Source organism: Chiloscyllium plagiosum, chromosome 4 (genome assembly GCF_004010195.1).
Source record: "Chiloscyllium plagiosum isolate BGI_BamShark_2017 chromosome 4, ASM401019v2, whole genome shotgun sequence".
NCBI lineage: Eukaryota > Metazoa > Chordata > Chondrichthyes > Orectolobiformes > Hemiscylliidae > Chiloscyllium > Chiloscyllium plagiosum.
The window spans coordinates 111304781-111318634 of record NC_057713.1 but is presented as its reverse complement, the minus strand read 5'-3'; the positions used below and the strand labels follow the sequence as shown (position 1 = coordinate 111318634).

General features: G+C 40.9%; 1 protein-coding gene across 3 annotated transcripts in view; it reads right to left on the bottom strand.

Annotated features, from left to right (window-relative positions):
* Positions 1-13854, bottom strand: part of LOC122549324 (collagen alpha-1(XV) chain-like) — a 255798-nt gene that overhangs the window by 80287 nt on the left and 161657 nt on the right. For all 3 annotated transcript variants that reach the window (XM_043688956.1, XM_043688954.1, XM_043688955.1), the window contains 3 exons: positions 11427-11489; positions 6990-7034; positions 5629-5757 (listed from right to left, as the gene is read on the bottom strand). In XM_043688956.1, the coding sequence (XP_043544891.1) occupies positions 5629-5757; positions 6990-7034; positions 11427-11489 (237 nt within the window). The remainder of the gene's footprint in view (positions 1-5628; positions 5758-6989; positions 7035-11426; positions 11490-13854) is intronic.

Here is a 13854-nt window from a genome sequence, read left to right as displayed (position 1 = left end):
GTGAGGTGAGATTAACTAATGATGAGATGTTAAAGCATACAAATAAATGAAAACAGGCCTCTCGCCACTCAGTGACAAGATTCCCGTCTTGCTTGGTTGTAAAGTGGGACTTCTCACTCTTGATATTGAGAATCTCTCTAGTGTTAATCTCAGTTTAGGTTGCCAACTTTCTCACCAATGCCCAAATTGTTCAGCGGCTGGGAAGATTCTTACATAGACCCTGACACTGATGATAACACTTTCAAAGTATTGACAAATAATGAGGCATTAAGAGCAGACATAGATTTTAATCTCCAGAATTTTGAGTGTGACACTGAGGTAGTGGAGATTGGCAGAAATCATGTGCTAACAATTGTAAATATAATTAAAGTCAATCCAAGTAAGGCAAATTCAACTCATTGAGAAATGAAATATTTTGGGTCAAAGTATTTGAGCATAATGATACTATGTGAAATTAAGTGCTTGAATTTCATATATTAAACCTAAAATATGGTGTGAAAGAGGGTATGTGGGTGAATTATTAGTGAAATCTATTGGATATAACAAATGCTGCAAATAAATTATTCATAGAAATATTTTCAAGGTCTGATTTTCAGCTTTAATATCAATTTTATTCAATCCAGGGAGAATACCTCACTTTATAACTTTGTAACAAACCGTTTTCTTTATCTTATTTTGAAAAGCTTGGCTGGAAGTGGATTCATCCAGAAGCGGGGGTGGTGGCGCAGGGAAGGGGAAATTATCAGGTGGGTTTGGAACCAAGCAGATAACCACAAATTTCCCAGCCCTTCAGAAATTACATTTTAGTTGGGAAGGCCATAGTTGACCTTTCCGATCTTCTGGCAATCAATTAGGCTGAACGAAACATTGGTTAGGTCACTTTTGGAATACTGCATTCAATTCTGGTTTCCTTGCTATGGTAAAAATGTTGTTAAAGGTTCAGAAAAGATGCACAAGCTTGTTGCCAGGATCGAGGGTTTGAGCTGTTGGGGGAGGCTGAATAGGCTGGGGCTTTCTTCTCTGGAATGTTGGAAGCTGAGGGGTGACCTTATTAAGGTTATAAAATCATGAGGTGCATAGATACAATGAATGGCCAACATCTTTTCCCCAGGGTAGGGGAGTCCAAAATTGGAGGACATAGGTTTAAATTGAGAGGGGAAAGATTTAAGAGGGACCAAGGGGCAACTTCTTCATGCAGAGTGGTGCGTGTATAGAATGAGCTGCCAGAGGAAGAGCCAGAGGCTGGTACAATTACAACATTTAAAAGGCATCTGGATGGGTATTGAGGGATATGGGCCAAGTTCTGGCAAATGGGACTAGATTAATTTAGGATATATTGTCGGCATGGACGAGTTGGACTGAAGGGACTGTTTCGTGCTGTATATTTCTATGACTCTTTAACAACTACCTAATAACCTCAACTGGCCACGGTCTGATTGTTCTCAGTAGGTGAGAGAATAGATAGCCTTGTCAACTGTTACAGCAGGGGTAGCTTGTCAGCCAAGTTGGGGGAAAGAGGGTGTTTGAGAATCCCAAATCTGGAGGCAAAGATGGACAGCAAGGTGTGACTGCTGAAAGTTACCCGCTGATCTATCCTCTAAACATCCGATCCCTTTTCCCCACAATAACAACTCTAACCCCTTGAAACTATAAAACATTGCTGCTGCTCTTGGTCTCCAGCTCTGCTGCTTAGCCAGCAGCCTGGGCCTTTGATGAGATCATGCTTCCCACTGTGGCTTCAAATTAGCGAGCAGATTAAGGGGAGGGGGAGCCCTACTGACTTGGGATCAGAAATACTTCAGGTTACTGTGCAAGTACCTGACTTGGATTTGATCTAGCAGATTTCCCACTGGCAGTGTCAAGGGAGTCTTGCTGTTAAGGACACCTCCCCCAAACCTGGAAGAAGAAAGGGAGAATTCTGGTCCCTTGACATTCTTTAATTGTCAGTTGATTTTTGACTTTCATTGTTTTGTATCCCAGCCCATCAGGTATCTTGTACAAACATAAACTGCACTTAGGCACAGGAGAGGGTAACAATATGTCAGGGAAGAAAATCTGGCAGAATGTTTTGAGCTATTAATCTATAGTCCAAAGACCTCATTCACAAAAAATGGACAACTAATGAATTCACTGTTGAAAAATAAATCAGGCAGAATTCAAATCAGACAGTCAATATGTCCTGATTTGTACTATTGCTCAAGGATAGTTTTGTCCCAACAAAGCACAGCAAATTCCGCAGCACTGCTCCAATCCTGTTAGAAGGGAGACTTCATTGACACGCAGTGACAGGGGCCTTTTGCACTTCTTGCTTGTTAATGACAGCAAGGCAGAAAGAGCTCTGTGGATTTTCCCAGTGGAGTATCAAATCTTGTAATATGTGAGATCCTGCATGAGCAAACAGCCGCCAAGTGTCAAACAGGTTTACTTTGGTCTGGCTATGTGAATTTACAACAACAGTTGGTATTCGGAAAATACAGTAATCAGTTAATCTTACTGTCTGTTAATTAACTGCATTAATTAACTTTAACATTTAACATTAGTTAACATTAACTGAACTTAACTATTAATGGAACGTTGAATCCTGTTTGTTTCTGTGTTCCTAATTGCAAGGCCTGCATTTTCACCACAATGGACAGCCTCTCAGCAGGATACAAATGCTGGAGTAACCCAGAAAATTGTAAGTTCCACCCCGAAAATCGGCTTTTCCCATTTTTGCTGGGGTAGGAAAAGGGTTGGATCAGGATTGATGCATCTTACAGAGATATCTACCTAATGAAATCTTCTCCACTGAAATGAGATTTTGTGGGCCTTGAAGGTGTAAAATCTGACATTTGCAGAGTAGGTCCAGTAAGAACTAGCCTTTAAATTTTGCATTTTTCTGGATGCAACCTGGGCCATCTACGATGGAGAGCAGGTGCCATTTGGAATTGTGAAGGTAGGCCTAAGTGTGAATCAGAAGTACACTCATTAATTAAAACCTCACAGTGGTGCATCCATTTCTAAAGATCAGGCCCACAAAGCTTGGAATTCCTGTGTCTCTGTGCACCTGACCTGGGAGCAAACATCTGGACCTGCGTTTCCAAAACTATAGCATAACAGTAGAATCATCTTTGAACTTTTTCTCTGGCTTACCATTACTTTATGTGGTGCTACATTTTTGTTCTAACTTGACTAGATTATTCATTATAATCCATGCTGTGAACATTCTATGATTTGATGTGCAGCCTTTCGGAATTTGGACACTTGCTCTCGCACACTCTGATTGTTTTCTTCAAATGAAATTCAAATTTCAAGCAAGCTAAACTTCAGAGACGAGACTGATGTACTGAGGCTGTGTAAGAGATGGAGACATTGGAAAAGGGAGCTGGTCTACTGTCTCATTATTCAACATCACTTCCAGAATTTCCGATTGACTGTGACACCAACATGCCTGCTCAAGATGGACTAGTGTAATAATAAGACATAAAAGACAGAGTTATGTGATTTGAACTCTAACAGCAGGCAGTATTGCTGGCTTTAAGGAGATGGACTGAAGCTTATAATTTAAATAACAGAGTGCCTCCGAAATTAATTTGTGTAGAAAATGATTGCATTAGGCAAACAGCCAATTTAATTTTTTTTTAAATTGCATCACTCCAATTTATTTTTATTCTTCAGTCAGTGTGGGGTGTCATGGCTCACCTCAGCAAGGTGTCCTCACCTCCAAAAGCTCAGCTACCTGTCCAAATAATGCAACTCGGAAGGCTGACTGCCCTGTTCCTGCGTGTGTCACCATTAAAATCAAACAGGAACATCAGCTTCAAATGGAAACCTCGTTCCTGTAGTTTTAGTAGAGGGGGGAAGTTATAACAGTGAGTGCAGGATGGAATGACATTGCATTTTCATGCCAGGAAAGGAAATGCAACAATTCTTGTGGTGCAGTGGGAGTGTCCCTGCCTCTGAGCCAGAATCTTGGGTTTGAGTCCCACTTGCTCAATGGCATGTAATAACATTATTTTAAAGTCTGAGCATCAATATCAACCGAATGGCTAGTGGGCACTGTATTGCTGGAGGGAACTGTTATAGTTTGTTGCCGAAAGTGAGGCCCTGAGATAGTCTTTGCTGCAAAGTACAGTATTGAGATAAAGAAAGCTTTGATTCTGTCAGTGGAATAAGGCAGGAATACAACTTTCTCTGAGGATTCTCTTGGTCAGCCTTCAGAATCAGACTCAAATAATTCCCTTTTGCTGAGATCACAGCAGCACACAGTAAGAGCACTGTACAATATGGCCATTACTTTCTCTGACTATGCGGTTCTACGTCCTCTTGACTTTGTTGGTTTTTAGTTGGACATATTGAGTGCTGAGTGTCCTCAGAGACTCCTAGAGCTCATTCAGTTTCATCCTTGGTCATTTAAAGATGAGTTATACGGAAGAACGTTATGCCTCTTGTGGGGGATGGATACTACTGTAAAGTGCTGTGGGCAACTTGCCTACCAACTACCTGCCAGTCCATTGCAATTTTACCAATGGTAGTGACCGGGGGGGGGGGGGGGGGGGGGGGTTTACGAAGGGCCTGCGAGCAAATTAAGGTCCTTAAACCACCAGTTAATGACCAGATAAGGAACCCTTCCCACTGCTGCTGCGGTTTAAGCAGTAACAACAATGACTTACCTGGCAGCTTTGTATGGGGTGGTGGCGGACAGAGGTCGATGTGTTTCTTATTTGGTCCTTTGAAAACCACTGCTCCCCCTCCACTCCTCCATCACCACACTCTACCAACAAGTCTCCCCTACCTTGGTTTCCCCCTCCCCTTTGCCCATCTATCCTGGCTCTCCTCATAGGGGCCATTCTGTCTAATTGCCTTGATGCGAGTCATTGTCCCCTAGTTAGCTCACACCATAGTTCCTCAGCATCAGGATTTGGGTAACTGTTCCATATTGGGGCATAGCTCACCATTCCCAGTAACACTGCTGCGTCTTATGACGGCCCACTGTTCCCAGAGAAGAGACTTCCTGTTCAGAAAGTGCTAAGAGGTCTCTCCTCAGAGAAACTGACCCCCCTCAATCTGTTAAATTCCTGTGGGATAAACCAGTGGAGCAGGGGTTAAAGCTTGCCTCTGACTTTCCTGCTGGAGTTTGGGAGGCAGGGACTCTGGCACCTGGTCAAATCCAGTCCAGCTCTGATTTATTTGCTCTTCCTAAATACAATATTTTACATTTTTCTATGATACATTTCCTCTGCCATTTTTCCTGATGGCACACTTTTTATGAGCTGTTCCCTCTGAATCCACCCACATCCCAACACTGTCTTGTATCATCTGGAAGTCTAACCACCCAACATCAAATTTCTCAATCCACAAATGTTTTGTCCGTCACAAACAGCAGTGGAGGCAAGTCCAAACTCAAAAATATTTCTTCTAGTATTTCCACCCATCCAACCAACATACATGTAATTTATCCAATAACCACTCTTTCCTTTCTAACCTTTAGCTATTTCCTTATGTTTTCTGGAGTTAACTTTGAATTATTAATGGTCTGAATTAAATGAGAAAAAAACTAACATAGAATTGCTTTTTGGATAAATGCATTCAATTTTGATCCCAAGACATTTTTATTGAGTTAGTCACCAGCCCATCAACATGAATTACCTCAAATCCAAAGTTGTAACCGCCATTGCTGGTTGGTCCAGGAGGACCTGGAAGACCAGGTGGACCTTGGGGTCCTGGCTTTCCAGGCTGACCTGGAGCTCCCGGAGGTCCTGGTAATCCATGATCTCCCTGAAAAACAACAATATCACACATCTTATGGACAGTTGTGCTGTTCACTCATGTCAATTTGCCTCACCTAAAAATTCATTTCTTCAATATAACTAATTCAGGAAGAGGTGCACAGTGCATTTAGGTCTGTGTTTTCACTCAGCAATTTTTGGAGAACTAAACCACTCTGCTCATGAGAAAAGAAAACAAAGAGATTTTCAATTTTTTGCAGTTCACTTCTCCAGGTCACTTTCAAAACGGCATTTTGTCTGATCAACTAATCTTTGAAAAAAGGCCAGGGCCGATACTAAATCCTATTTTCCCCAATGTGTTTGAACCTGATGCAGTCACACTTTCTTCTATCATTTTATCTCCTATGATCTTGGTACACATCTCCACATACGGTTTTCAGAAGAAAAGTAAAATACAAGAAAATACAATAAAATTAAGATAAGGAAAGGAACTACTTTCAATTATAAAGCACTTCCACAGCCTCGGGGTCATCCCTAAGCATTTTCCTGCCAGTTAAGCAGTTTTTAAATGTCATAGCTGTTCTAGGATAAGAAAATGCTGCAGCCAATTTGCACGTAGCAATATCGCAAAATCAGCAATGAGATAGGAACCAGATAAACTGTTTCAGTGACGTGTGTGGAAAAATAAATATTGGCTAGGATACTTCCTTTGCTCATTGTCAAAAAGCAGTATCTTTCAGGTTTGGACTTCTGTTTCAGAGGTCAGTGTACTACAACAGAGCCAAGGCTATGACCCCTATATGTGGTCAAGGGGACCACACACAGACAAAGACTACATGATCCACAGTTGGGCCTGTTTGGAGAACATTTTCTGTAAGATTATGTGGTTAAGGTGAATTTCAGAGAAGTTTCATACAAAGCTATATTATATGTTTATCACCTCGTAGTGGTATGGTAGATTTGTTACTGGACTAAAAACCGACATCATGAACGTGAATTTCATGCTGGCAAATTGTAAACTGAATTCAATAAGTACCACAGTTTGTAGTCTGGCAATATTCATGAAAGTGCCTCATCTCAGTTGGTCTCAAATACACATGATTTAATTTCTCCATCATCTATTCCTGAAAATCGGGGCTAAAGAAGAAATCCCCGCTGATCTCAGGGCTGCTGCCATCACCACTGTTTTATATGATTGAGCTTTGATACAAGTTGGCACAACAAGCAACCCAACAAATACGGATGGGCAATCAATGTGACATTTCAACATTTAATATTTACCTTTGCTCCCTGAAGACCTGGCAAGCCAATCCGTCCTTGATCACCCTGTCAACAAAGACATGATATTGACTTTTCTTAAGTAAAATACAAAGTTGCTACTGAATGCAAAATCACTGAAAAGGATACAAAATCATTAGCAACAGTTTTGCCCATACGTTAAAATGAGACAGTACAGGCTACTTTCTACAAGACCTCAGTCTAAGTTTACCACATACACAAAGCTGATGAAGCATTTGTTCACTGGCAACACAGATTGAGAAATCACAAACATCCATGATTCAGACCCTTTTTTCTTAAAGCCAACTTCCCAGAAAAGGATCCACAGCTTCCTGTGGAATTCTTCATTTTGCACGGGAGTGCAACATATTTGCATTTTGTTGGCTTCATTCAGTCATTTTTATCAACCAATAGCATATTTAGAGCTTTGGCCAACTGATGCAAATTTGAGCAATCATTCGTTATTTGCAGAACTTTCTGGAACAATCAATGTGTTAACAACTTCCATACATATTACCGGGTCTTGCATTGATCATAAGACTCATTACAATCCACATACACTTAACAGCCTGATGTCTCTCAAAATGGTTCCATCCTTACCCCACACTGGTTTGAGGCCAAGGGTGTTGGGTCCGTGTACTGCCATGGTGGGAATGAAGAAGCCCCAGATGTCATAATTGTGTGCAAGGAGTTGCAACTTCTTCGCTTTCTCAGTCCACAACTGTTTCTTGATTTCCCTAGTTTTCTTTATAACTCTGCCTTTCCAGTTTGATGAGTTCTGCTCTTTGCCTCACTGATGTCGTCATTTTTCCAGGCACAGAGAGCTTTCCTCTTCTTGTCGACATGTCCTTGGATGATGTAGTTATTCTCATCGAGCTAGTCTTGGTGTTTCCTGGTCACGTAGCTGATGGTTTCTTCACAGCATGAGGTGATGGCTGTCTTCAGTTTCCAGATTTCCTCCACTCCATTAAAATTAACACTGTTGAGAGAACACTTCAAAGAACTTCTAAACCACGATCTAATTGTCGACAAAGACGTCATTGAGGAAATCCCCCAAATTACCATTAAAGGTCAGCTTGCATTCCCACCATGGGAGAGGTTGAAGTCTTCATGAGATACATGAAGGATAGAAAAATCACAGGCGTCGATGGAATTCCAGCAGAGATTTTTGAACTTGGAGGACCAACACAGAGCAGATCTCCATCAACTGCTCCTGAAATCTGGGATAAAGAAGAAATTCCTGCTGATCTCAGGGCTGCTGCCATCACCACCATCTTCAAGAAAGGAGGTAAAGTGAACAGTGGAAATGACCAGGGAATCTTCCTGCTCTCCATCATTGGGAAGATCATCCCTTGAATCCTGGCTAGATTTCTGGCCAGACATGGAACTATGGACATGATTTTCACTGCTCAACAACTTCAAGAGAAGTGCCAGGAATAACACCAACCACTCTACATGGTCTTTGTTGAACTGACCAAGGCTTTTACCTCAGTCAGTTTGGGAAGTGCTATGGAAGACCTTGTTGTGACAATACTATGGCTGCAAGAGGTGTATTTTGCCCAGTTTCCTTTATGAAGAGAGGTTGAGGCAGAGGTATAAGCAGTCTGTTCTCAGTCAACAAAGTAAACAGCTTGTGAGGTCTTGGTTTTTTTTTTAAAAGTTGGAACAATGATGCAGCCTGAATGAGTCAAGCTCTCACAGAACCAGCATTTTTAGTTTTAGCTTTCAGCAGGTCATGAAGCTGGATGTGGATGATCTTATTCCCCTCTCTGTTACAGCTAAAAGCTGAGGTTCTCTTCCTGCTGTTGGAATTGCATGTGAGGCAATCTAGTTCACTGAATTTTGTCTTTGTCATGGGTGTGTTTATGAGATGTTACTATTTTGGAACAGCTGCTGTCTAGTAGTTAAATAGTTTATTATTCTGTTAAGCTTTCCAGTAGAATTACATTTTTCCAATTCTTCTTTCTTCTGTTTGTATTTTAACTACAGTGTGAAAACAAAGTGTGTTTTGCCTCAAGCCAGGTAGTTCGACAAATTGAATTGGATCCGGACACAACACTTTACGTTTACCTTTAAAAATTATGTAAACTTGTGGTCCTGTGAATTGTCTTAATATATTTTGTGAGGGTTTGGTCTGGTCTATAACATTGTCAAAGATTGGCCATTCAGTAAAATCCATCAACATTCTCCATTTCATCTGTGTCAAGATGCTGGTGATGGTCCTCACTGATAGTAATACGACAGAATCGATCAAGCAGGATGTGTTATTGCCCTTAAACCTTTTCTCCATCTTCAATGAAACCATACTTCATCTTGTCAAGACTATGCTTCCCAATGGTGTGGACATTGTCTGCAGGATGGACAGAAAACTTTCTAACTTTCAACTGGTTGGAATCCAAGAAGCAAATAACAATAACGTAATTCGTGGAATATATGGGGATGACAATGTCATCTCCACTCTCTTGGAAAACAATGTCCAAGCCTCACTTAATGCCTTAGTAGAAGCAGTCTGAAGAATTGTTCTTAGCCTCATCCTCAAGAAGACTCAAATCCTTTACCAACCCATCCCAGTAAATTCCTAGTCCATTAACAACAACAATTGAGAAATCCTCCCACAATGTGGAATATTTCCCTTACCTGGGAAGCTCTCTCTTGTCGAAGGTTAATATCAACCTGGAGATTCAGCATCACATCCAATCTATGCGTGTCACTTTTGGATGCCAAAAGATGCGAGTCTTTGATGATCGTGACATCTATGCTGATATCAAAATTCTTGTGTATAAGAAAATCATCTTCCAACTCTTCTATATGGCTCAGAAACTTGCACTATATATAGATGCCACCTCAAGACCTTTGAGAAGTATCATCAATACTGTTTGAGATGGCTTCTTCAGAGCAGCTGGATGGACAAGTGTGCTAACATCACTGTCCTTGAAGCATCAAATAGCACCAGCATTGAGGCCATGATCAACCGAAACCAATTTCACTCGGCTGACTGCGTCCTTAGGCTGCCTGAGTCCCGACTACCAAAGCAAATCTTCTTTGTCCAGTACAAAGAAGGTACTGGAACAAGAGGAGGACTAAGGAAGCATTTCAAAAACTCCCTGAAGACCTCCCTCCAGAAACGCAACATTGACACCAATGTATGGCAAATCCTCGGTCAGAAGAAACCGACTTGGAGGAAATTTCTGTATGAAGCGTCACAATTTTTCAAGAAAGCCCACGGGCAAGAGGAAGAATGGAAAAGGAACCAGAGAAAGGAACGCCAATGATACCAAGCCTAAGGACCAATTCAACCTCCAGGAAACAGCTGCCAAAGATGTGGTTGGAGATGTGGCTCAAGGATTAGGCTGGTCAGCCATGCAAGGATCCACAGAACTCAAGACCAGCGACAAGGAATCTCCTAGGTAGACAATCGCACTCATTAGTGAGTGAATGCTGTCAACAATTACTTAACAATAATTAAAGTTGCCATAGTCCAACAAGGCTATAGTCCTGCTCTCTCATTAGAGAGAGATGACTGTGGTTTAACCTGAGGGTCACCACACCTCAGGCAAGTGGAGAGATTAAGAAGGAAAGTCCATCATGGTAATCTCACCTGGACTGGTACTTATTAAAGCTAATGTGGCTAAAATATTTTCAAAAGCCTGAAAAATCTATATATTCTATGTAGATTAGCTTTTGTTCTTCTGCAAGCTGGCAGACTGCAGGAAACAAACATCTAGTGGGGCCAGACTCCTTTACCAACACACCATTTGGTTTCTTAAACTTGAACAGATATGAACTGCTGCCTGGGTACAGACAAAAAGACAACCTAATACAAAATCAAGAGAGCAGCCTATTTTATTTTCATTTTTAAGAATATTTGCTCATCCTGGCACTGGCATTAAACTCTTTTTGATCTTCAGCGATGCTTAAAAACAAACACACCACCAATAAAATGGACAGTGCTGAACCTGTGTTTGCCCTGGTTAGTGAAAAATTGAAAGGCTTTAAAAATTGAATTTACAATGTGGTAAGAGAGAGAGAGTGAACAAATCAGTCTCCAAAACAGATAGGTAGAGAAATAAAAGTGCAAATAAGGAAGAAAATGAATCTATGGTAAAAGGGAAGAGGAACCCTGGGTAGATTTCAGAAAACCTTATCCAGGTTAAAATATATGGATGCAAAGAAAGGAACTTAGCAAAATATTCAATGCAATAACAATGTTACATGTTTAAGTATGATGTTTGCAAGAGTGATTGGGGATGAAATTGGAAGTGTAAATGCATAAATGCATTGAAGTAACTGAAGTTGAAGAGAAAATACATTATAATTTAATGGAACAGATAATTTTAATGGGATTTTAAATATCTTAATAGTTTATTGGAGCCAGTGAATTGGATATACATTACCATGGATCTTCATACTTAATTACTTCTCAAAATTTGCAAGTCTTACCTTTTGTCCCTTTGTCCCTGGTTTACCAAACGTTCCATCCACTCCTGGTGGTCCCCTTGGACCCTATAAGTAATCAGCCAACAATTAATGGCGTGTGGGAGAACTTACCTTCCACACATGCTGTTACATGAAACCAAAAGCCTTTGTGATGTGCCCTGCCACAATAACCAGATGTTCAATGTTGTGGAAGCAGATACTGACAATAAGATTTGCTCAGATCTTGCTACTCTCTTTCAAGATTTAATTTTAAAAGAAGCATTTACAGCTCCGTGCCAACACTAGTTTACCTACGCCAGTTTGAATTTTTTAATTTTCAGGAAGATTTTCAAATCTATAGGCAGTATATAAAGAAAGTTTGATCACTGGACTGGTGCCAAATGTAGAAGAACTTCAATACTGCTTTGAGATAGTCACATCTGAGATTTTGTTTGGATCTCAAACTCACTGCATCCAGCATCAATGGACATTTGCACTGCATCTGGGGATTCATCAGAGCCACAGTTTAATTTTGCTGGCTATCAAGTAGTTAAACAAGACCTTAAACTAAATAGTGTGTGGGGATGGTGGTTTCAGTTGCATGGAAAATTATGGAAAATGCTAAAGGGGAGGACGTCTCAGGAAACATTATTAAAGTTTCCAGAACAAGCAACAGGACAGAGAGTATAGAAAGGGTCAGGAATCTAATTTTAGGCACAGCAAATAAGGGGACAGCTATGATAAGGGGAGCAGTAAACACAAGACTGAGGGTGTTGTACTTAAACACACGCAATGTATGAAACAAGGTAAATGAAGCTCTGTCACAGATTAAAATTGGCAGGTCTGATGTTATGGGTATCACAGAGATGTGGCTGCGAGGAAATCAGGATTGGGAACTAGCTATCCAAAGGATACAAATTCTATCAAAAGGACAGAGGGGCAAAGGGATTGGGGATGTTCTGTTAATAAGAAATGAAATTAAATTGATAGCGAGAAGTGATATAGGATAGAAGATGAAGAATCTGAAAGTGAAGAGTGGATAGAGTTGAGGAACCACAAAGGAAAAAAGATCGTGAAGGAAGTTATGAACAGACTTCTAAATGTAGCAGAATGGGGCAGAAATTAAAATCAAAAGTTCAAAAAGACATGAAAGAAAGGCAATAATTGGGGGTGACCGCAATTTGCAGATGGACTGGGAAAGTCAGGTTGGTAGAGGATCCCAAGAAAAGGAATTCGTGAAAAATCTATGCGATGGTTTATTTTTGAGCAGCTCGTGGTCGAGCCCACTGGGCAGCAGTCAATTCTGGATTTGGTGATGTGCAATGAGGTAGACTTGATTAGGGAGCTTAAGATGAAGGAAACCCAGTGGCGATAATGTGATAGAATTCACCCTGCAGTTTGAGATGAAGAAGCTTGAATCATATAATGATAGTACAATTGAGTAAAGGTAATTACAGAGACGTGAGGGAGGAGCTGGCCAGAGTTGATTGGAAGGAGAACCTCGCAGTGAAGATGGTGGAGCAGTAATGGCAGGAGTTTCTGAGGGTAATTCGGGAGGGACAGCAGAAATTCATCCCAAGGAAGAAGAAATATACAAGGGGAGAACAAGGCAAACATGGCTGATAAGGCATAAAATAAAAAGAAAAATATATAATTTGGCAAAAACCAGCAAGGTGAAAAGCTAGTAATATACAAGAAGATTGCAGAGTTTTTTTGTAGACATATAAAAGAATATAAAACAGGTAAGAGTGGACACTGGACCACTAGAAAATGAGGCGGGGCAGAAAGAAACAGCAAAGAAATTGAAATGGTGTTTTTCAAGTGTCTTCACAGTGAATGACACCCGTAGCAGACCAGAACTTTGATAGAGTCAGGGGGCTGAGGTGCGTTTAGTGGCCACCATTGCCTAGTCCTCCTCTTAGAAGATTTCTTCTTCCTTGGGATGAATTTCTGCTGTGCCTCTCAAATTACCTCCAGAATCTCTTCCCATTGCTGCTCCACTGTCTTCCCTGTTTGAGCCTCTTCCCCTTCCAATCAACTCTAGCCAGCTCCTCTCTCATGTCTCTGTAGTTACCTTTACTCAACTATAATATCGTTACAGCTGATTCAAGCTTCTCCCTCCCAAACTGCACAGAGAATTCGATCAAGTTATGGTCACTGCGCCCCCCCTCCCACCCCCACCGCAGAGATTCCTTCCTTTACAGTCTGTTCTGTTAGTTCCATTTCCACGTTATAAGAAAATCGTTATAAGAACGCAGCACCGTTCAAATCAATGGGACCAGAATTACAGCCAATACAGGTAAGGAAAGTTCGCGTTCTGCAAATAATGGTCTAAACGCTTCAACTGCGTTATAGCTAATTTGTGTTGAAGAAACACACGTTATAGCAGAACCAACTGTATTAAGGAGATGATTGTGAAGTACTTAGAAGTACATGGTAAAATATGGATGCA